The sequence below is a fragment of the Cyrtonyx montezumae genome, unplaced genomic scaffold (assembly GCF_038088225.1).
Source record: "Cyrtonyx montezumae isolate F1298 unplaced genomic scaffold, pur_monq_1.0 scaffold_3, whole genome shotgun sequence".
Taxonomy (NCBI): domain Eukaryota; kingdom Metazoa; phylum Chordata; class Aves; order Galliformes; family Odontophoridae; genus Cyrtonyx; species Cyrtonyx montezumae.
In genome coordinates this window covers 155,796,494-155,819,826 of record NW_027072034.1, presented here as the reverse complement: position 1 = coordinate 155,819,826, position 23,333 = coordinate 155,796,494, and the positions used below count along the sequence as shown (strand labels likewise).

The following is a 23,333-nucleotide window of genomic DNA, read 5'->3' as shown; positions in this document are numbered from 1 at the left end:
ATGTTGTAAATCAGCCTAATTGTTTTAGAATTCGGAAGTGTTTCATCATTTTAAATTGGGCTTGTCTGATATTTAGTTCCACGTTTTTGATAACTCTGCAGGACTAATCTGAAGCCTGCTGTTGCACATGAAAAGCTTTTTTATCCTATCTTTCAAGGCTAATGGAATAAGAGGAAGTTGACAAGTAATCGCTTAGTTATCTCTGTGTCAAAGCTTATGATATCTATTAGTGTGAAAACATGCGATATGGAAGTTCAGAAATAATTTTGCTATACATTAATGTTTATCTTTCTTGCAAGCAAAATGTAAAAGTGAATAGTACTGCAGGCTGATAGAGAATTTTGAATTGCTTTGCAATATCTTCAGATTTGCCTTAATAGTACTTAATGGGAGCCAGCACATGATACTATACTCAGGTCCCAGAACTTCTCTTTAAGTATGTCCTAACTCTCTTATCCTGTATCTTATCTGGGGAAAGAAAGCTCACATTTCTAGGACATAGCTTTTCAGTTTCTCTGTAGAAACTGCACTCTGGGGACAAATGCAAGTCACCTACTAGTAGGGTGGGGTTATTTTTGTGGAAACAGTAAGAAATACTTGTAAGGTCTGGAGGTTGCAGAGCTCGTCTGGCAAGGTGACCCGTAAGCCACCATTCCTCAGTTCTTCTTCAGGAAGTTTTCACAGATTTGCTTAACACAGATGCTTCTAGAGATAATAACATGTTGAATAAAAGACAAAAGTACACTGCAATGTTAAACAAAGGGTACTACCACCTAAATAATATGATTATTCAGGTTGGTCTCCATGCAAAATAAGCACTGAAAAAGCCTTTGTCAGAGAAGGAGCAGAGGCTGAACATGAAATATGCTATAAGGACCCCTTGAATTATTTTTTTGTTTGTTTGTTTTGTTATTTTCTAAAAAAGATTTCAGATAAAGCTTTGGACTTTGTTCTAAAGCTGTATTAATTTTTGGTAGTGAAGCACCCTTAAGCTGACGTTTTGTTGGATATGTTCCTCTAAGTGCTGTGGTGACCTGTGGAGAACTCTGTACAGCATCACGCTGCACCAAACGTGATTAGATACATTCAGGCTCTGCGTGCTATTGATGCCAAGGAGCACTGAATAGTTTCATCTGCTTTGCAGACAAGCTTCAGTGTAAGCCCTCCTGCCACTGCCTGCTCAAGGCCACCTTTGACAGCTGCAGGAACCAACACATAGCTGTTTAGGAACTCCTTTTATTCCTTTTCTCTATTTTTCTTTCTCCTTCTGATTAAGTTGCCAATCATTCTGCTCCTTTCTCTTCCTGTCCTGAGAAGTTGCCAATCATTTCATACAACCTTTACCTCTCTAGCCAAGTACTTGTCTTGTCATAACTTGGAAACAGACTGCTGGAGATTCATTTTAAATCTTGGTCTGATTAAATGACACATCTGAGATACAGATATTTGGAGAGCCACAGGGACTATGTATCATGGTTGCATCTTGCTTGGACTGTTCTCATATGTTAATAGAGGGCTTGGGACGTACCTGTTGGGTCATCCACTATGCTCTCGATGTTCCTTTCCCTTCATAGATAATAAATATTGGTGAATAGATTTTTAATCAGTTCCAAAACACACATGGTTGCTAGTAGCAAGAAAGAAATCGTCACTAGTGTCAAGACTTGACATTATCACTCCCTACAACTCCCTGATAGGAGGTTGTTAGCAAAGTGGGGGTTGACCTCCCAGGTAACAGCGACAGGACAAGGGGTCATGGCCTTAATTTGCACCAGGGGAAGTTCAGGTTTGATATCACTCTTCAGAAAGAGTGGTGAGGCATTGGCACAGGATGCCCAGGGAGGGGGTGGACTCACTGTCCCTGGAGATGTTCAAGAAATGTGTAGGTATGGCAATGAGGGACGTGGTCCAGAGCAGTCACATACATGAGTTGATGGTGGGGATTAGATGATCTCAGTGATCTTTCCAATCTTACCAATTCCATAATTCTATGATTCGGAGGGGGGGGAGGGGGGGAGAGAGGATAACATTCATTTTTATAATACATAGGTTTTTATTGTTTCACTGTGTTACTGAGTTGCAAAGGAGTCGTGCTGTTTAGGAAGGTTCAAGATGTAAATAGCGAGGTGAAATTAGTTCTTGCTATAAATAGTGTCCTTAAGATGAACGCTTGTGAGACTGTGAAATAGTTTTATGGGATGATGATGGGAATCCTGATTCTGGGAAACATAGAGAAAACTTTGGAAAAATTACATGTGGAAGCCTAATGTCCTGTCTGAGACATGCCTTCCTTGCTTTGTAGGATAATACGTTCCCCCTTCATTAGTTAATTTTCCAGCCACAAGAAAAGCCTGCATGAGTCATCATAGCTTTTGTCTCTCATTTTGGAAGCTTATGTGTTACACACATTTTCCACATCTTCCTTCAGTGATTTAACATTAGCTAATCATCATACAAAAATAAATAACAATAATCATAACCTGAGATAACAATCCATCTCAGCACAAGTGCTTTTCTTACTTCTCTGAGGCTGCCTAGGAGAGATGAAGCATGAGCTATTAGTCTTCTTCAATCCATTTTTTCTTTTTACACCATTAGTCTGTGCAAATGTAGGAGCTGCAGCAGCCTCAGTGCTGTACAGGGAGCAAACGTGAAGAGGCTGTTGCCTCTCAAATGTCTCTGAGCTTCAGCTTTTGGATACCCCACATGAAGTGCGTTCTTTGCTCTCGTTGCTTGTGCTCATTAAGAGCTGCCATTTATTTTTGTGTGTCTGCACAAATATATGGCTTTATTACTAAAGTGGTTTGTTTATCTTTGCTGTCGCTGCATTTATTTTCGTACTCATCTAAACAATTAATTAGGGAAACACTTGAGTGCCGAATACACTTCTTCAGATACCACTCAGTTGTGGTTTGTTTTTTGTTTTTTTGGTTTGGGTTTTTTTTTTTTTTTCATTTTATTTCCAGGAGCATCAAGCATTTAAAAAAAGAAGATAAAAACATACTTTGCAGTTTTTCTAACCATGCCTTTTCCCCCCTTGTTTGAAGCTTCCACAGGCAGAATATATTGCTTTGAAAGATCATGGGCCCTGTTGAGAGTTCAAAGCCAAGTAAAGATGCTACTTAAAGTTCAAAGGCTCTGTGGAGTTGCATCTTCATCTGCATAAAATTGTTTCAACCAGCTGGAAAGATAGAAGAGTTGCCAGAAATTTCTTCTGTATCTTTTTTTGCTGTTGTTATAAAAATATATATATCTTAATTGGGGAATAAATGTGTCACCGCTAGCAAGTTCAGAGAAAGTGAAGCTCCTTAGATGAAAGACTGCTAGAAGGTGTACACAGTGTAGGAAAGATTTGACTTGTGCTGTGACCCTGTGAGAGTGAAACTGTGACTGTCTGTGAATCAATACGAGATACACAAGTTTATAAAGTTGAAATCCAGGAAGAATTGCAGGCATTGCATTGCCACATCTCAGGTGAACAGAACCAGGAGTACAACTTACTCAGTCACTGGATTGTAAGGGTGGAAAAAAGTTGCACATTTTTAAGAAAACAGCTTTTCAAACAGGTGAAAATTAGCTCTCTGAAATTAGTGTGTGTATTGTAACAAGTCACGACTCAGAGTGTTCTCATGGCTCAGAGTCGGTTCTTCGAACAGCAGAGAATGGAGCACCTATTAGGTAGTTTGGGCAAATGCAGTAAAATATGGGTTTAGGTGTTGCCGGGCGTTGGGGAAAGAATAGCTCTCTGTTGAATGAAGCCCAGGGCAATATTGCCTTACTTTAAGGCAATATTTAAGCTAGAATTTCTTCCCAAACTGCCTAAGTGTCCCTTAAGCCAGCTTGAATGTGTTGTATTGATTTCTTCCATTTCCTATAAGCAATCTTTTGGAGGAATCATGCCAAACTGTAGCTAGTTAGACAGAAGCAGCACTTGCAAGCAGTGCTGTACCGTTACTCACCTCATTATTATTGCTGTATCTTTTCATTTCTTTTTTTTTATTCTTTTTTAATGGTTTCTTCAGAGTATTTCTTTGAGCTCAGGACATTTTATTCTTTCCATTTTACAAGGAGAAGCTGGGGCACAGGGAGATTAAAGGCCAGATTGTTCAAAAGCATTTAAGCATCTAAAGATTCAGATGGGCATTGAACATTATTTTCAGAAGAACTTCAACACACTGTTCCTAGAAATGAATTGTCCAAGGTCAGGTTTAGATTCTGTCATAAAAATGGTGACCAAAGCTTCCAAACAAGTGCTGAAATGAACCTGTGGACTGTCCTCTTAACAAGTTTCTGAGTTAGGAATAGGACAGCTTTTAGTTGGTTTTGGTTTATTTTTTGTTGGTTTTTGTTGTTGTTGTTGTTTTTTCCATTAAGTATCACCTTATCACACTATGCCTTCTTTTACGACTCTTTCTTATGGATAACTTCTGTTTGTGTTACCAGCTTTAGCCTTAACTTAAGATGTCTTTAGGAGACACAGGCTCAGGGCTTCAGAGCTGTCAGGGCAGTGGGTGAATGAGTGGTCTTCTGAAGCCACACAATGGATTTTAAAAGCTTAAAAATGCATCTTAATGCTTCAGAACTGATTAATTTCTTGATATATTTCTGAAAGCAAGGTGTGACACAAGACATTCTTATGGTCTTCTGGATCTGTGGCAACATGCTCCATGCTGAGATTCTAGTGTTTTTAGTTCTTTTCTAAAGAAAAGAGAGGTTCTTGTCTTGCTATGAAGATATTTGTCTTGTGTGTGAAATTTGCTAGTGAATGAGAGCTGATTCTCAACTGATGAGTGCAACGATAAAACAAAAATGTAGCCGATGTTGTCTGCTGAAGTTAAGTAAGCTCGCAATATATGTCTGAACCCTGTGTTCAGGACATTATGAAAAAGCCTCTTAAATTCTTTAATTGTTTCACGGAATCACAGGTAGGGGCTGGAAGAGACCTCTGGGGCTCATCTCTTCTAACACCCTTGCTCAAAGCAGGCTTGTCTACAGCAGGTTGCTCAGGGCTGTATCCAGGCAGGTTTGGAAGATCTCCAAAGACTACAGACTCACTGGCCAACCTGTGCCAGTTTTTATCACTCTCACATTAAAAAGCTTTATCCTTATGTTTAAATGGAATTTGTTTTATTCTAATTTGTGGCCATGTCTTCTTGGCTTCTTGTTAGGCACCACTAAGAAGATCCTGGCACCATCTTCTTTACTTGCCCCATCACCTGCTTATACACATTGATAAGATCCCCTTGAGCCTTCTCTTTCCAAGCTGTACAGTCAGCTTTGTCAGCCTATGCTTTTCAAAGCTTGATTTTGCTACTGGTGAATATCAGGACTGGAGAGTAAAGGGCTTTTGAAATGTCATTTGTGAAAGATATGTTCCTGTCTATATTAATTTCTGTAAACATGATCTATTTGGAGTCTTTTTGAATTGAAATACAGTGTCTTCCCGGTTATTCGCTGTAAGAAAGGATTAATAAAGGAGGACATCTCAATTTTTAATTTCCACCTTTTTAGCATCTATGCCCTGAACACTGTTTCTCTCCTATATCCAAAGACACATTTGGCAGTTAAACAAACTTAGGAGTTCACTTGCTCAGTGGCTAAGGATGTGTTAATTAATTTCAAAACCAGTAATTTTAAATCAATAATGATTACTTAGGGAAGGCAAAAAGGAAACAATAATCAGCTGCTGGAAGAAAAGAGTAAGGGTCTATGTCAGAGAAAGAGAATGTGAATTAAAGATTAAGGAGAATTAATGTGAGAATACGAAGAAAGAGAAGAAAAGCAGAGGTAAAGGGAAAATGAAGACAAGTCAGCATAAGAAATAAGTGATTATTTATGTCATAGTTTCATGTGGATGTTTGCCCAAAATTCAAAATGTCTTTGTGATACAGTATACACACATAATGAATGGTTTCGTATAGAATGATTTCCAGTCAAAACAAAATAATATTTCTTGTTTCTCCTACATATAATATTTTCTATACTTTACCAGTACAGTGACCACTCAAGGGAGACACATCACAGAACTGGAGACTAGAGTGCTCTCTGCTCAGCCTCTCCTTTTGCCGTACTATTTATGCAAGACATTTTTTTTCCAAAAGCTGTGACAAGCAGGTTTTTTTAAGAGCAGTTTTTATTATAAGCAGTATTTTTAGATGTTTAAGATCCCAATTGTTCCCTGCCTCCAAGATGCAGAAGTACAAACAGACCAAATGGGAATGGAAAAGAGGTACTGAGCAATGGCTCTGATTTTCTGACTGCTGTTGGTGGACAGCCTTCCTCCTGGGACAGCACAAGAAATGTCTCTCCAAGGAATGTGCACTGACAAAGTACTTGGAAGGGTGGGAGGGAATGAGTGGCTCAGCCAGAATGGTGGCATTTCCAACACCAGCAGGCTGGAGTGTTGACATCATGCTTATGTGCTGGAATGGTACCACTGACTGTTCGCCAATATCTCCACAGCACTTTGAGAGTTTACAAGTTTACAAGTCAGTCCAGAGGAAGTCAAGGAGGGTACTCAGAGGGCTGGAGCACTGTTCCCATGGAGGCTGGATGAGAGAGCTGGCACTGCTCAGCCTGGAGAAAGGCACAGGGAGACCTTATGGTGGCCTTTCAGTATTCAAAGGGCACTTACAAGAAAGATGAGAAGGTGCTCTTTTATTAGGGAATGCAGTGATAGGACAAGGGATATCAGTTTTAAAGTAAAAGAGGATTTGGATTATATATTAACTGGAAACTCTTCATTCAGAGAATGGTGAGACACTGACAGAGGCTGCCCAAAGAACCTATGGTTGCCCCATCCCTGAAGTTGTTCAAGGCCAGGATGGGTGGTGCCTTGGACAACATGGTCTAGGCATGATGTCCCTGCCCATGGCAGGGTGTTGGAAGTAGGCAATCTTTCAGGTCCCTTGCAACCCAAACCATTCTATGATTCATTGATTTGCAAGCCCAGACCATTACAGCTCAACTCCCATCTCAGCATGCAATGATGGTTTCTTTAGGGACAGATTAGGTAGTAATGACATGAAATTGCCTTGATGCTATAAACCTGATTTGTATGCATTTATTTGCCCTGCCACAACATATGCAATCTAATTCCGAATCTGCTTTTTTCCCCACTTTTATCACCATCTATTGCAAATTTTGAACAAGCATTCCCAAGCTGCAGATGTGGAAGTTGGCCCCGTCCTTCAAAAGGAAACCAGAGAGTCCCAATGTGCCATACCAACATGCTGCTCACTTCCTGGTCATTACACAGGCAGTGCGAGAGCTCAGCTGTCATTGTCCTATATGAAAAATGGACATTGAAATTCTTCCGATAGTTTTACAGCTATTAGACATTTAAAACTGTTTAATATAAGTGGCTTATTTCAGAGAGCAAGAAAAGCAGATTCTGGCAATTTTGCCTGTGATATCTCTTCTATCTGTGTCGCACTTTAGACAAGATTTACATAATAATGGGCAGGGAAGTGTTGTGGCACACGAACCAGAGCATATTAGTTCTTAGTTGCTTTCCCAAAAGGCTTGAAAATGCTGCAGATTTAATCTAGGTCAAAAAAAAAAAAAGAAAAAGAAAAAAGAAAAAAAAATACCACTTCCATTTTGTAGGCAGAGGACATTTATAGAGAGCATTTGTATTCACAAGGGTATGGGAATGACAGAGTACGACTTCTCCAAAAGAGCTCCCCGGTGCAGCTGAAGGCTGACAGCAAACTAGGACTTGTGGCCAATTAACAGAAAGGCCGTCATAACTTGCAAGGCACGGGGAGAAAAAATTGAGCTCCATGGGATCATTTTTCACTGGCCATTTACAGGGCTCTTCCAGGCCTGCAGCATTTGTGCTGTAATGCGACAGGGGCGGTTCGGGGCACTCTGGGGCTGTTCTGTTGCCTCCCTGGATGTTATAAGCAGATGAAAAAATGGAGCACAGGGTGGAATTTGGCACGTCCCATTTGTGAATCCTTCTGGTATATGAGCCCCTGCCTACCTACAGCTAATGTATTAATATTAGAAGTGGCATTGCTCTAATATGTGCTGTCATTAAAGTGGCGTTTCAGGTTCCTGGCTGGTGACAGGATTGGTAATAAAGTTTCCATCAGGGTGCCAATTATATCAAACTATTAGCAAACCTGAGCTAATTGGGAGGCGGCATCGTTAAAGGTTGATTTCTGCAGCGTATGGCAATTCTATCAGGGATTGCTTCAGGAGTGAATCATTGCCATCATGCTCAAGCGATTCCACATACAATAGAGCAAGAGGATGATGCAGGTAGGAAACAAAAATGCCTTAGCCACCTTCTTTTTCTGTTCAGCAGAATTGCAGAAACAGTTGGATTTTTTATTTCTGGGAAGGTTTTGTTTTCCTTTGTCATGAATGTCTGTATTTGCTATTCAGCCAGCCCCAGTTTTTCTCTGATTTCGTATAGAATAGCCAAACCAAAATCTCTAAGGTTGGAAACGCCCCTCCTAATATTAGAACGGTGTCTTTCACTCAGGTTAGCCTATTGCACTAAAATCCATAATAGAAAGCAAATGCTAGACAAGGGTTCCATTGAACTGCAGCAAAATTAATGAATGTGAGATGCTCACTGCCCAACGGCACCTGAGCTCCTGCAGAAGTAAGACTTCACAGTGCCTTTGGTGAAAGAGGATTTTTGATGTCTTCATTGCATTTTGGAAAAGGACAGTGTAGATCATGGTGCGTTTGGTTGCAAATCGTTCTGCTCAGGCAGCTGTTTGTGATCTATGGAGCGCATCTTTCAGCACTGGGAACAGCTGGAATGCAAGAGACCTTTTAGAAATGCAGCCCTGTTAAATCATGGGTGTAATGTTCAGATTTCTATAGTGGAAGAGTGAATGTGAAAATCAGGAGAGGATTGGAGGGGGTGGAAGGAGGAAAAAGAAATCCTCCTTAACTTAAAGTAGCTTGAACTGTGCAGCGCTGACAAGAAGCTACTGTCCCAATTGAGATTCCAAGTTTGTATGAAGCCAGCACCTGTTCTGCTTGCAAATGCACACACAAAAGTGAGCTTCATTCACAGAAAGAAAGAAACATAGCGGGACTTCACTCATTTAGCCTTCCAGGGCCTTCAGTCCCTTGATCTGTCAGCCCCTTAGAATTCAAACGCAACCTTTAAAGGAATTTTCAATTCACAACATGATGACTTTGTTGATGTCCTGAATGTGAATGTATTTTGAATTGAATTTGTCTGCCAGGATTCCATTACTTGCTAAAAGAATACAGAGTTCAATCATCAGATAATCATTATAGCTGTTTTGAAGTGTTTATTTTATTAGTCTGGAAGGTAAAGCAAATTTCATACTTTTAAGTTGTTGCAGACTTTGCAGACGCACTGATAAGCTCTTGTATTGCTATACCCTATGGTTAGGGTTCAGATACTGGCAGCAGGTGATAATACGCACAACACAGCAGAGATCCAAACTGACAAATTTTGTCAGCTGAAAACTACAAAAACTCATAAATCACACTGAAGAACATCAGGCTTTTTTTAACCTATGTTTCTTCTTTTTTTTAACTCTCAGAAGTTTAATTTTCAGGAAATTGCAGCACATTTTTCTTAAATCAAATCAGAAGCACAGAGCACCTCATTTGATGACAGTTTTTAATCCCTGTCTGCATCTGAGGGTTATTTTCTCATATGGATACACGCGGATAATTGCTGGTAACTTTAAACTTGGACCCATGTATTTGTACTGGAAGCTTTGAGGAGTATTTTCACACTCAAAGCAAGATGGACTTTGCTGTATTCACTCGAGCATAAAATCCTGGCTGAGAGATTAAGCCTCTTACACAGATTTCAGTGCCGTTAAAAGCTGGCAAGGAGAGCATCCACCACATCTCCAAGCGGAGGAGAGCTTCCTTTTGTTCATTGTTCAAAATTAAGGATGTAAACAGCTCTCGTGGAGTAATTAGTCTGTGCTTGATTTGGGAGAAAGCGATAAAAATACCGATGTGGCTGAGCTCCTAGCGGTGTCTGCACTGGAGTTTGCAGCTTAACAAAGGGGAGACAGTCTTTGTTAGGAAATGCAGTGATGTAGGGCAAGGCACAATGGGTTTAAACTAAAAGTGGGTAGATTTACATTAGATATTAGCAAGAAATTCTTTGTCATGGTGGAAATGAGGTACTGCAACAGGTTGCCCAGGGTGGTTATGGATGCCCCATCCCTGGAAGTGTTCAAGGCCAGACTGAATGGTGTTTTGGGCAACCTGATCCAGTAGAAGGTGTCCCTGTGCATGGCAAGAGCTTGGGACTGGATAGTCTTTGAGGTTTAAAACCTTCACAAATCATTCTGTGATTCACTCAAGGTGCCAGTACAGCTCTGCATGTCCACACTCATGCGTGAATGGAGATGAGGGTTTCACCAGTGCTTAATTCAGTGACAGAAGTTCCAATTGCAGGAGGTCACCAGCAGTTCTTTGAAAAAATCATCTTACTCATAAGCGGAATGGCATTTTCTGAATCACAGAACTATAGAATCATTAAGGTTGGAAAAGACGTCCAAGTTCATCTAGTCCAACCATTCCACCTGCCACCAACACTGCCCCCTAAACCATGTCCCTAAGTACCACATCTGTCTTTTTCTTGGAAACCTCCAGTGACAGTGACTTCACCACCACCCTGGGCGGCCTATGCCAATGCCTCATCATTCTTTCCGAGAAGTTTTTAGTATTATCCAACCTAAATCCCCCTCTGGTGCAACTTAAGGCCATGACCTCTCGTCCTATCACTGTTACCTGGGAGAAGAGGCTGAACCCCACCTCACCACAACCTCCTTTCAGGAGGTTGTAAAGAGCAATGAGGTCTCCCCTGGGCCTTCTCCAGATGAACAATCCCTGTTCCCTCAGCCGCTCCCCAAAAGGTTTGTGCTTCAGACCCTTCACAGCTTCACTGCCCTTCTCTGGACACACTCCAAGGCCTCAATGTCTTTCTTGTAGTGAGGGGACTTCTTGGCCATCTGGGCACACTGCTGACTCACGTTCAGCCAGCTGTTGACTAATACCCCGCTATCCTTTCTCTCCATGCAACTTTCCAGCCACTCTGCCCCAAGCTTGTAGTGTTGCATGGGATTGAAGTTTACTGGTAAGAGCTCTGCAGTATGTCACAATTCCACAGCGTGCACAAAATGTCTTCCAGAAACCCAGTTTTTCTGTCAGCAAATAATTCAAACATGTGGATGTGGTGTTGTGAGAGTCTTTGCCATTCGCTTTCTTTTTTCCATGCCTAATTTCTAAACAGTTGCTTTAGTGAAACTAGGGCTGCATGATCACCATGCAATCTGTTGCTGCCATCTTTGATAGTGACTCAAGCAGAACTGTTTTAAGCCATGGGTGAGCCTGTTTACCCCTGTTTTTGTCTTGCTAAACAGGTTCCTGTTAAATAAATAAATAAATAAATAAATCTCCACCTCTAGTGCTAATTGATGCCTTTGGCAGCCTGAGCAGGGGCTTGTGAATTGAATGTGTCATGGAAAATTGAATGTGTCAACTCTCTACCAACAGTTGGGACCTCAAGGTCTTTTTCTGGCATTAAGTTTTCTTTGGGGAAAAAAAAATGCTGAGACGAGATCTGTTTCCTTTATTCTAATGAGGTGTTGAAGTTGAGCGTTATGGTGTATATAGCACTGTGTTTTATCAGCAGAAGAATTGAGAAGTGGGGCTGTTGTCTACCATTGTTTTTCAGACCCCTCATTTGCTTCTATCAGAAGCTGCACGACACTGGGTGGCAGCTTTTGTTCAGTCTATTCAAGCATCTGGCAGGATAGCCACGGAGTTGTTGCCCATGTCCTTAAGGGACTGTAGGGATCTGCATGATTCATTCACAATCTTTTCAAGATATGGAGCAAATATATGTGATGTGTATGAGTAAATAAAGTTCCAGCCTGAGTATAACCAGCGTTACAAAAGCAGAGATTTGCTGTTTTGGCACTCCTGGCTGTCAGCATGTGCTCCTGTTCTTTCAGTCAAGAAGATGCTAGCCCACATGGAGTTAAATCAGAGTTAAACCGAGCTGGTTGAGAATAGGCAGAACCATGTCCACAAAACAATTCACCTTATAAGCTGTCCTAAGCAGGAGCAGAGAAGGTTACCACTGTCAGGTTTTGAGGTATACGGATGGCAGAGAAATTTAGCTTGAGTTCAAGCTGCTGTCACATTTGCTGATGATGAAGCCACAATTATGTGTGCAGCAGCCTGCAGAGAGGAGGGTTGAGTTTGTTTTTTCCTTTTCTCTTAGGAAAAATTATTTTCCAGTGGTGTCACTGACTTGACTTTGGCAATACTGCATTTTTTTATGGAAAATGGAGAAAAGTCCTAGTTGTCCTTCAGCAGGGGCTAGCTACCAGTCCGACAGCACACATTAGCTCTGTCTTTTTTAAGCAGCAGTCCTCCCCTCCAGTATTTCTGCAGAAACAGGTGAATTTGGTACTTCGGCACATGATACTGAACCAAAGGGATTTTATACTCAAGGCATCTTCAAAGCTTTGTTGTCAGAGCTGCAGCAGTGTGCGTACTTTGGCAGCAAGCCCCTCCATAGGCTGAGCTGTAGCATTTCCTTTGGGACTGTGTGCATGTTCACCTTTCATGTTCTGGGTTTTCATGTTTTCTTTTTTCATCAGTCCACCCTAACCCTGTTGTCAGAAAGCTTCAGAATCGAGTGTCCACAATTCATGTCCATGCTCTTCCCAAAGCATGGCAAACCATCTGTTGTTTTGTTGTGCCTGTGTAATATGATACAAGCAAAATGAGCACAGGTACCGATTTTTATCCACGTGCATTTTCAGATGTGTCAATCTGTGAGCTCAGAGGCACCATCTTTGTCACCGGCTGATGATCTGCTGGAAGCATCTGCATGCTTTCCACTATGCTGCTGTTTGCTTCCAGACTTCATTCGGAGACATTTTTCTCTCCTGCACTACTACTTACCAAAAAATGAGTGGTTAGAGGGTATTTTATGGGGTATTCATCTTTCGACCACGGTTCTTTCAAGCAGTGCCAAGAGCGATAAACCCAAAGATGGCAAATTTCTTATCAGAATAAACCTAGAGAGCTTAAAGCCAAAATGAAGCTCTGCAGAGCCATGCTAAGGACATTGCAATTCCTAGGTCATGACCACTACTTGGTATTTTTTCCTTGAAATCCTCTCTCCTGGTTAAAAAGCTTTATATTAAACAGCTAGTAAATAAAGGAGAAACGACAGTAGAACACAGAAGACTTTGGAACCAGCTTGTGGGACAGAAATACGTCATGCTGCTTTGTCAAAGTCGTGCAATTAAAATGTCACAAAATCTGATTTGTTTCACATTTTAATTTTGTAGTCAAATCATTAAAATTTACAGAGTTTACTGTTGGAATAGAAGACTTAGAAGGACTCAGAGGAAGCAAAACCCTGCGGGCTGTGGCTGTCTGTAATATTCAGCCCTGCCAAACAATGATCACTGAAATAATTACCAAGCTTTCTCTTTCACAAACTGTGAAATTTTAAGGAAACTATTGGTATTATGGGAAGTGTTTCTCCCAGCTGTGTTAAGTCAGCATTACCTGCCTGCCCATGTATTATACTGCTTGCAAGTGCTTTTCTGTTAGGGATAAACTCGCTGCATTCCAGCTGGGAATACATTATTACCTTTGCTTGTTATAAAGGTAATGGTCGTAGCTGGCCCTGCAGCAAAGCCAGAGGGAGCATTCACAGTGCAATACACAGCTTGAGCCAAGCAAGAGGCAGCAGAGGGGGAATTTTGGATTCACTTTTCCCTTCCAAGGCGTTGGATGATCCTTCTTCACACGGCCAGACACTTGCTAGCTATGTTCTCCCGTGTGCGCATTTTCCTTGGTCCCCTTTGCTATTATGGCAGTGCTGAGAGGCTGAAAAAAAGCTGCTATAGCAGGATGAGGCTTGAGAACTACACTTTCAGTTTGGTTTTGGCATTTCCCTGGGGTTACAACACATCTCTGTTAGTGATCGATACAGTAGGAATGTTTGCTGGTTCATCAGTAAAATCTGCATCATTCTGTTAGCTGTGAAATAAGATTTTACTTCAACAGCCACTCCTGCTGCCTCCCAGCAGTTTGTCTTTGTCCCAGCACCAGCAGTATCAGAGGAATTCGAGGCTCACTTCTTAGCATGGGCTCTGCTCGTGTCCACAGGAGAAGGGCTGCACTCAACCCTGACATGTCTCTCTTACAGGCAGGGTTGCAGCACGGTGGGAATTTTCCTTGTGTTATTCACTGAAACGCACCGATGATGATCTCAGGGTGGTTTCCCTCCTGCTAGAAGTCATGTTGAAGTCACAAACCGGGTCACTGTGCAGAGCACCCCACCTGCAGTGTGGGTGCAAGGTCCCACAGAAAGCTCTCCCTGCCCCGTGCACACCCAGGGGCACGTGCGGGGCCTTTCGATTGTGGCAGATCAGCTCCCAGTCCTTGTTTCAGTCCCACACCAGTGATGCATCCCAAGGAGGGCTGCAAAGATGGGGGAAGCTCTGGAGGGCAAGGTGTGTGAGTAGTGACTGATGCCCCTGGGTTTGCTCAGCCCAGAGCAGAGGAGCTGTGCAGGGGAGGGACAGGGGGTGTTTGGGGCAGGGTCTGCACCACAGGGTGTGGGCATGGAGCAGGATGCCCAGGGCAGTGAGCACAGCCCCAAGCTGCTGGAGTCCAAGGAGCGTTTGGACAACACTTTCAGACAAGATATAGATTTGGGGTTGTCCTGCACGAAGCCGGGAGTTGGTCTTCATGATCCTTAGCTCCTTACTTTTAGATAAGGCAAATCCTTTAAACGAGGTCCTGCTTTAACCCGATTTTCTGCCTGGGATGTAACAATGAATTCCTGCTGGTTTGAGCTTGCCTTGCTGCTCATATTCAAGCGTAATGGGGAGCCTTCAGAAAAATAAAACCTTATTTACACCTCACAAAGCCAATTGGATTTTAGTTAACTTAATTTCTAAGTGATTACAGTTCACTAACAATGTAGGTGTGCTATAGATGCAATGCACAGGGGGTGACTTTTTATTTTAAACCATACAAGCTTTCTTTTATTCATGTCATTCAGGCAGCCTCATGATAATTCACTTTTCCAGCTTTCATAATGTGTTGTTCAACCACTGTTTTTCTGCCTCCCTATTGTACTCTCACAAATCATACTCACTAATTTCTGAAAGCTTTTCATTTCTCTCTATAGGTTGTTGTTTCGTAACATTTTATACAAGAAAAGCTGCTCTTGAGGCACAGAATGCACTGCACAATATTAAAACTTTACCTGGGGTGAGTACATTTACTTTTTGATCCTAATTATTTTGTTGCCAGAAAATAGCCCTTTTGCTTGAGATGCTGATTAAGTGCCCCACATGACCTTGGTCTCTTCAAGGGAGGGTGGCCGACCTGATGTCCTGTCCTGTAACAGTGCCAGTCCTGTAGCAATGGCATTATCTCTAAAGACAGTTGCTCTTCTGTAGAATGTCCCTTGGCTGGAAACAGTGCTGATTCCTGCTGACTAGAGGTGGTTACTGAAGTGCGCGATAGATCCAATTTTTTTTTTACAGGAGAAAGGGGGAGAAACATATGGCAGAAAAACACTGCACCACTGAGAATTCTAGTTCCAAAAGGGAGAGGAGAGGAAAAGACAAAATACAGCCAACTTCATTAAATACAGCCTTTGTACACATGGTTTCTAAACAACCGAGTGCATTAGCATGGTGACTGCACATCAGGGAACCACAGAGCACAGTACCATGTAGCTGCCTGTACAGAGTCATCCTGCTCCCTGCCACCACCTCTGCTCAGCAACCTGTTCCTAATGATACATTGCACTGGTAGTGAAAGCAGTTGTGCTTGTGTTACTGAGCTAATCATACAACCTGTATTGTATGTTATCCCACAGTAGTTCAGTTTTGAACTGAAGGTTTGGAGAGAAGAATATCACTGGTAATTGGATGACTTAACTCTGATGTCTTCATGTTCTAACATTTTAATTTGTTCTGTTGTTTGCAACCAAATACGTTGGGGACCAGAATGGAAAAATAAAAAGAACGGGGATATATTTCCCCAGATGCAGGGCAAATGTTCCAGTATATGCATAGAGTGTGTGGTTACAGACACAAGGACAAATTATACAGCACTGTATAAAAAAGTGCAATATTGTTTGGACTGGCAGTTATGGTGGGTGGTTATGGACTTCTGGACAATATCTTCTTGAGTTCCTACATAGCATATGTGAAATTGGGCACTAGGTGTTTGAAAACTTCATATCTGGCTGGCCCACTTTATGCAAGTCCTCTTAGGAATGTCACCTCATCTGTCCTGGAAGTGACCAGCATGGAGATGTTGGATAGTTACCCATGAGCCATGCTAATTCACAGAGGTAGAATGAAATTCTACCATCATTTGAAAATGGAAATGCTGGAAGGGGTGGGAGGAAATCTGCAATGACCATCTAGCTATGGGAAAATCAATGAAAAATTGTGCCACTTCAGATTTCAGTGTATTTTTCCAGGTTTGATGTCAAGTCTGACAGTGGCAGGTTCTGCTTTTGAGGATGTACAGGATGATGTACCATCACTGAACAGAAAGGAAGGTGCTGAGGGACCTCTGGAGTTCCAGCTACATCATGGCATCCCCTGGCTCTACGGCTTTATTTGTTGGTTTCCATCCCCACTGCCAGAACATGATGAGTCTTTGGATGAATGCTCTCTAACCCAATTCAGCTAATGTTGCAGCTCATCGTATAGCTGCTCTCCAACATGCTTTTAGTTAAGCAGCTCTGCTGAGTGGGATAGGCACACCAATGGAGGTATCTCTGGGTGCATCTCTGCAGCATCTCTGGGTGTTTGAGCCCCTGAAGCCCCATTGTAGATCTGTACATCGTTGTCCTCTGCAGCAGGGAGACTCCTTTTGTTTGCACCTCTTCTTCCTGAGCCCCAGAACTGCCTGCTGTGCTCTGAAAGGTCTTGGTAGGTGACTCAGAGGGGCAGCTTCCTTTCCTGACCTCCCCACGTACAGGCTCAACTCTGCAGAGCTTCTTACTTCATCAGGGCATCATTTTCTCCTGTTTATACTTAAGGACCATGCCACAATTAAAGAGGCTCCTGCACCTTTTTCTTTGTTTTTAATAAAGATCAGAACTATAACATTTTTCCCCTGCTTCCTCTAGCTCTTGGTCTTTTAAAATGTATCTTTTTCAAGCTCTGTTTCTCCATCTTGAATGTGAAGCTACAAACTTTTTTCTTAAGAAAATGTGGAAGTTACATTCCCATGACTCCGGAGCCTGGGCTGATCTGAGCCTGATGCTGCCTGAGATGTTAAGATTTTCCTTTGAGATGAGTTGTTACACCTAATTCTTAAAGTCACATTTCTAATAAAGAGAAAAACTCAACTCATTACACTAAAGAAAATTAACGATGTATTATATAACAGATTCTCTATTTTGAATACACTGTATGCTGACATTCAACGTAAATAATGATATTTTCTTGATTCAGCAGTATATTCCCAAAATAACTTTGTTTATACACGCTGTAAGGTTGTGGCACACGTGCTGAAGCACTTCACTTGAGCAGGATTCTCCTTCTATGAATTTTAACAATTTCCATGCTGTAAGATCTGACCCCACTAAGCAGCTTTCCATGAGCTAGAAGGGATTGGTAGTAGATAGCCTGTGTGCAAAACAGTCTCTTTCAGAGCAAATGGAAGCAATCGTCTGTCAAGGCTACAAGGGATGAATTTGGATCAGGTTCATTTGGGCATCAGCTTGCTACAAGTAAACAAGATGTGCTGTGTAGGAGCTTCAGAAGGGAGGTGTATTTGGAAACAAAACAATCTGTGCCTTCCACTTCTGCTGAAATACATCCATGCATCAGATAAGAGCATCTCTGAACAACCCAGGAGGAAAATCGGAGTAACAGGCAGGTGGTTTATTAGTTTCAGATACGTAGTTGCAGCAGACACTGAATCAGGGATGCAGCAGCTTGCCTGCATTTCACGTGTGCATAGGTATCACTCATCCTGCTGCAAGACTGCGTGCACTGACCGATCGTGAGCGGGATGTTTCTGGTTTGTCTCTTCATTTCTGAAATGCAGACTTGCTCCATGTTTCTCAGTTAGCAGGTTTGGGATGAGCACTACAAAGCCAGAAAAGCATTTTTGTAGCGTGAAGCCTATCCCTCTTCAGTGTGTTCTATTTAATTTGGGTGGGCATTTGAGCAAAGCCTGCCATGCTCTCTTTCTGTATCCACTTTCTGTGCGGACCTCGTCCTTAACAGAGACATGAAAACACGAAGGCTTTATCTGCTCCTTTGAACTGCACCCTTTTAGTGGACATGAAGAAAACAAGACCAGACATAAATGATTAATGCAGAATCTTGGAAGAAAATATTGCAGGGTGCCTTGCTGTTTGATTACAAGCCTTGGAATTAGTCAACATTTCCATAATTCTAAACCAATATACACCTGTTTTCCCACTGTGATGTGAAGGCACAACTTAATTTAACAGAAACCCTGCTGTGCTAAATCTCTCATTAAATACCAAGCTAGTTCTGTAATTTAAAGTTGCAGCACCACTATTTTAACGGAATTGCCTTTGTATTATGAAATTAATAAGAAGTTAATGATGCACTTTGCTGTATTCTCTCAGCTTTTTTTTCTCAGCAACAACAACAAAAAAGAAAGATAAAGAGGAAAAACATGTCACCAGCTGACATCTCAAGGCTTTTCTTGTTTTAATCATTTTCCTGAGGATAAAATTCATTTAAAGGATTTTTAAAAAATTTTTAAAACTTTCAGCACAAGTAGGATCAAACATATCTTCTTTTTACTCGTGATTATTATAATCTCTCTGTTAGACATAGTATTCCTTGTCACATAGTGGAACTTTTATCTTTCCCCAGCTATGTATTTAGATATCACTTGTCACAGAAGCGTTGCTACTAGGCAGAGAAAAAGATAGGCAGCATTTGAGAAATGCAAGCATATTGATATATATTATAAATATCAAGGAAATAAGGACAATTCTCTTCTGTTTACTTGGCATCACAAGTAGCTTTTATGTCTTGTAAATGAGCAAAATGAATTTCTAGATATGTCTTTTCAAATACAGCATGCAAGCACATAGCTCATACTCTAGCTCCATAGGGATGTGGTTGGTATTATTCAAGTTACAGTCAGGCTTTTCCTGCATGAATGTCAGCGTGGATTCTATTTTAAAAGGCAGAGGAGAGGAAAGGGAAAACCTCAATTTGAATGCAATAATTGAGATGAAACGTAGAACCAAGGTCTTAACTAGTCTCATCTTCATTAAGGATCTCTTGGCTTTGCTAGAAATGCTTAGCTTCTATTCCCTAAACAAAATAATCCAGTGAATTCCTCCCATCTAAATTTATTCTGTGCCTTTAGTTAGATGTAATAATCACAGTCCCCCATGCTTAAGCACACTAATATGCTGCTTTGTGAAAATTGGCTTTTATGCAGGGGCTGTATGTGGAGTCTGCTCTCAGCTATGTTGGTGGCAGACATTTTTTTGGTTTATTTTAACATGCATGCTAGTTTAAAAACAGAATCTACTCTACTTGGCTAACTAGTGCATTGAGTAGGATTTCCTGGCGAGAGAATCCTTTGGTAAAATCCTTTGGTAAAGTCTAGACCTAAGTCTCTTCGGGGTCTGTTTTGCATTTAGAGTTAGATTCACCTGACATGACACAGATCATTTGCTGCCTCAATACCTTTGCTTATATCCTCATAGGAGACATTATCACAAAAATAATTAACAGCCTGCGCTGATTAAGGTGTCAACACTCCTATGCATTTAACAGACTAACTGTTTATATGGTTCTTATTTCAAGTGGATATACATATTCCAGGTAGCCAGCAAGCCCATTGAATTGAAGTTCTATCCTAAAATAAGGACTTTAGCTCTTTCAATCTGTTTAATTAAAAGTGTAACAATAGGGAAATACAGTTTTGAGAAAGCTCTTTAAATTTTAACAGCAAGGTGGAGTTTGTAGGATATAACTGTCTTGTAAAATATTAATGGCCCCTTTTTTGCCAGATGCTGTCAGAGGGAAGATTTCCATTTTTTACAGGGTAAGAGTCATTACTGGCTTTATGAAATAAACCTTATGTGACAGGGAAACAGGACTGCCTTAGAGGGAACTTTTCCCTAAGTGTTCTTAGAACCACTGAATGGCTTGGGTTGGAAGGGTCCTTGAAGTCCATCCAGTTCTAGTCCTCTGCCATGGCCAGGGTTGCAACCCACTACATCAGGTTAGATCAGGTCCTCATCCAACCTGCCCTTGAACACTTCCAGGGATGGAGCATCCACAGCTTCTCTGGGCAGCTGTGCCAGTGCCTCACCACCCTCTGTTTTTCTTCCTCACATCTAATCTAACTCTCACATCTCATCTTAACTCTTTCTTCTTTTAACTTAAAAACATTCCCCTTTGTCCTGTTGCTGTCAGACTGTATTGTGTGCTACCTGTAAAGAAACCTCTGGGAAGCAGCTTTAGGGGTGCAGAATAAGTGCAGGTGCATTTTAAAGAGGAACGTAGGTTGTGTTCCTGTTTCACAAGAGCATTCCTTCTGCCCTATGGCAGATTGCCCACTGGCACAGTGACAGCCACTTTGGGGCTTTCCCTCTCCTCTGCAGACCAGCTCACATTTCACACAGTGGTTAAAGCACAGGTTATTTAACCTTAATCACAATATTCTACTACAAAAGGCAGGCATCTACAGTGGCTTTGTTTAGATTCACATTCACTCACTGATAAGACATTTTGTCCAATGAGAAGCAAAAAAAGCTTATATATTTCTGATCTTCACTTTGTGTCATGAGTTCTGTACCTTTCTCGTGAATATTGAACATTCTTTTCTTGAATACCATTTTAATAACCTGCCTGCTTCTCTGCTTTATGCTTTATGAGTTGTCAGTATATGAACATTATGTAAAAATTACCTGTAATAAAAAGGTAATCATCCAATATGACTTGAATTATAGCCTGAATATGGGATATCAGTGACTTTGAGAGATTTTGACAAACAGAAAGGGAATTCAGAGAGTAATTAAGTTAGTTAAGGGTTTGGAGTTGATTGATTTATGATGACAAATTAAACTAATTCAGTGCCCATATAGCATGGCCAAATGCTGTTTAATGAAGGATCTGAGAAGTGTAGAAGTTTTTAAACAGTAAAAATAACCAGATGGGAAGGGGAAGAGTCCCCAGGGAGTGCCTATTTCTAGGAACTGGGCTGTAAGACATTGAGTGATGTTGAGAATGCGAATCTGGCCTATTTCTTCCTTTAAAATACTACACAAATAGTACTACTCAATGGTAGATTTTGTTAGCTCAGAAGTTATTTTTTGTTATGCAAATACATCACTGCCACCTCTGCCCTCCAAAGATAAGTTGCACTGGCTTTGCTGCTTAAATAATAACTCACTATTTGCACTAAATTCAAATACCTTAGTAGAAGGGTTGCGTCTGTGATTACCGTTATTGTGAATCACAGAACATAGCATCAGCCCTAAATTCAATTTTACCTAAAATGGTAAAAACTGACAAATTGACTTAGAAGCATAATGAAATTCCCTGTAAGCAGCTGACCTTTCAGCTGAATGGCAAAATGATAGGTGTTGTGCAGGCACAGGGAGAAGGACATGTTGACTAAGTGAAAATAGCTTCACTAAATTGAGCAGAACATTTCATTCATAATTATAGTCTCTTTCTCTCAATGAAGGGTGGGGGCCACATTTACCTTTTGTCATAGTCTGACGATTAGGATAGCTGTCTGGCATGCAGGAGAACGCAGTTCACATCTACACTGAATTATTTGTTGTAAGGGTCTAACTTCATTTGACCTAGCAGAGCCATCACTGATGGACTCAGCCGAAATTGGAGGTCTCCTTCTCTCCTGTTGAATCTGTTTCTTGGTGTGTGAAAGCATTAATCTCTCATGGGACTGAAAGAAAGCAAATAAAATCACTCGGTTGCCCAGTACTGAGAGCAGTGACTCAGGAATTGTGATATCTGATAATGAGTGCATGTTCTAATAAGTATTTTTTGTTATTTGTTTGGAAGATACCCAGAATAGGGAAGTGTGTAGAATAATGACCTGGCAGGAATATCCACAGACCTGAAGTACTGGTGGGAGGAGGTAAACATTGGTCTGCCTTACTCAGGTGGAGATGTCCCAGCCTATCCCCAGGGGTATGTCAGGAGGACACGGAGCTGTGCAGCGTGTGGGCTAAGCTATTTCAGATCCTAGATGTTCAAATCAGTGTCTTGCTTTTTCCAGAGAAGCAAGAGCATGTTAGCTCAGCTGCAAATGCAGTTAGGTGCAAGCTAGCTTTTTTCAGATATCTCTTTTGGAGTAGCTTGGGATTTTTTGTGCAGCTTTGCAATAATAATAATACTGGGAAGGGAACTAAGTAGCACATAATATTGGCTTAACCTCAGCAAGCTTTCCTAATGCAAAGCCCATCCCTAAAAGGCCCAACTGCAATGACATGTGACATTGCTTTACCTCTGGACCATTTCCATACTCTGGACAGTTGAGGTCAATACTTTGCACAATACCTCTGTCTTTTACTGTCCAACACAGAACATCTTAGCCTGCTTTTCAGTGAGGCTCAAGTATCTGTTCACAGAATATCAATTTCAAGCTGGGTACCCGAAAACCACTGGCTGGAGAACCTTCAGAATGGAAAACTAAACAGAACTGAAAGGCCATCACCAGGGCATTCCAAACTATTGCAAAGCTCACCAAGATTTAGGTGGGATGCTTATCTAGGGATAATAGCCCAGGCACACTCTTGAGCAGCTATTTATCCTCCTGCTAGTGTTAGCTGTTTTCTGTTATCCAGAACAGAAAGTACAGGTGCTTCAGTCAGCCTCATTAGCACCATGACACCAGCTATTAAAGTTGTCTTTGTAATGAAAAAATAGTTCAGGGAGTCTTCCTAGCTGTCTGACTACTCCTACAACAATGAAATTAGAAAGGCAAATCATAAACAATGTTGCAGGCGTCAGGAAGTAACATCATTAGAGATGCCCTTGGATGCCATTTACCTGCCTCGATAGCAATATTTGGTGTTGTGCAACTGAGTTATGTTATGACTAAAGAGCCAGAGCTTCATGGCATGCTTATAACAGAGAGACAGTTTGTTCAGCATCCTTTCTGCTGTTGTGTCCAACCCTGTGCACTGTGCTGCTTCTTTCTAAAACCTATGCAGTGTGCTCTGTGGCTCCATGCAATGCCATCAAAGGGTTGAAATGTCTCATTTTGTGCTCCTGTGGTGGTGCCAGGAGCTGAGGCATCCTTACATAGATTTTCCC

General features: G+C 41.4%; 1 protein-coding gene across 10 annotated transcripts in view; it reads left to right on the top strand.

Annotated features, from left to right (window-relative positions):
* The window catches only part of CELF2 (CUGBP Elav-like family member 2), a 375,872-nt gene that overhangs the window by 257,549 nt on the left and 94,990 nt on the right, over positions 1-23,333 (top strand). For all 10 annotated transcript variants that reach the window (XM_065743745.1, XM_065743742.1, XM_065743743.1 and 7 more), the window contains one exon: positions 15,194-15,276. In XM_065743745.1, coding sequence (XP_065599817.1) covers positions 15,194-15,276 — 83 coding nt within the window. The remainder of the gene's footprint in view (positions 1-15,193; positions 15,277-23,333) is intronic.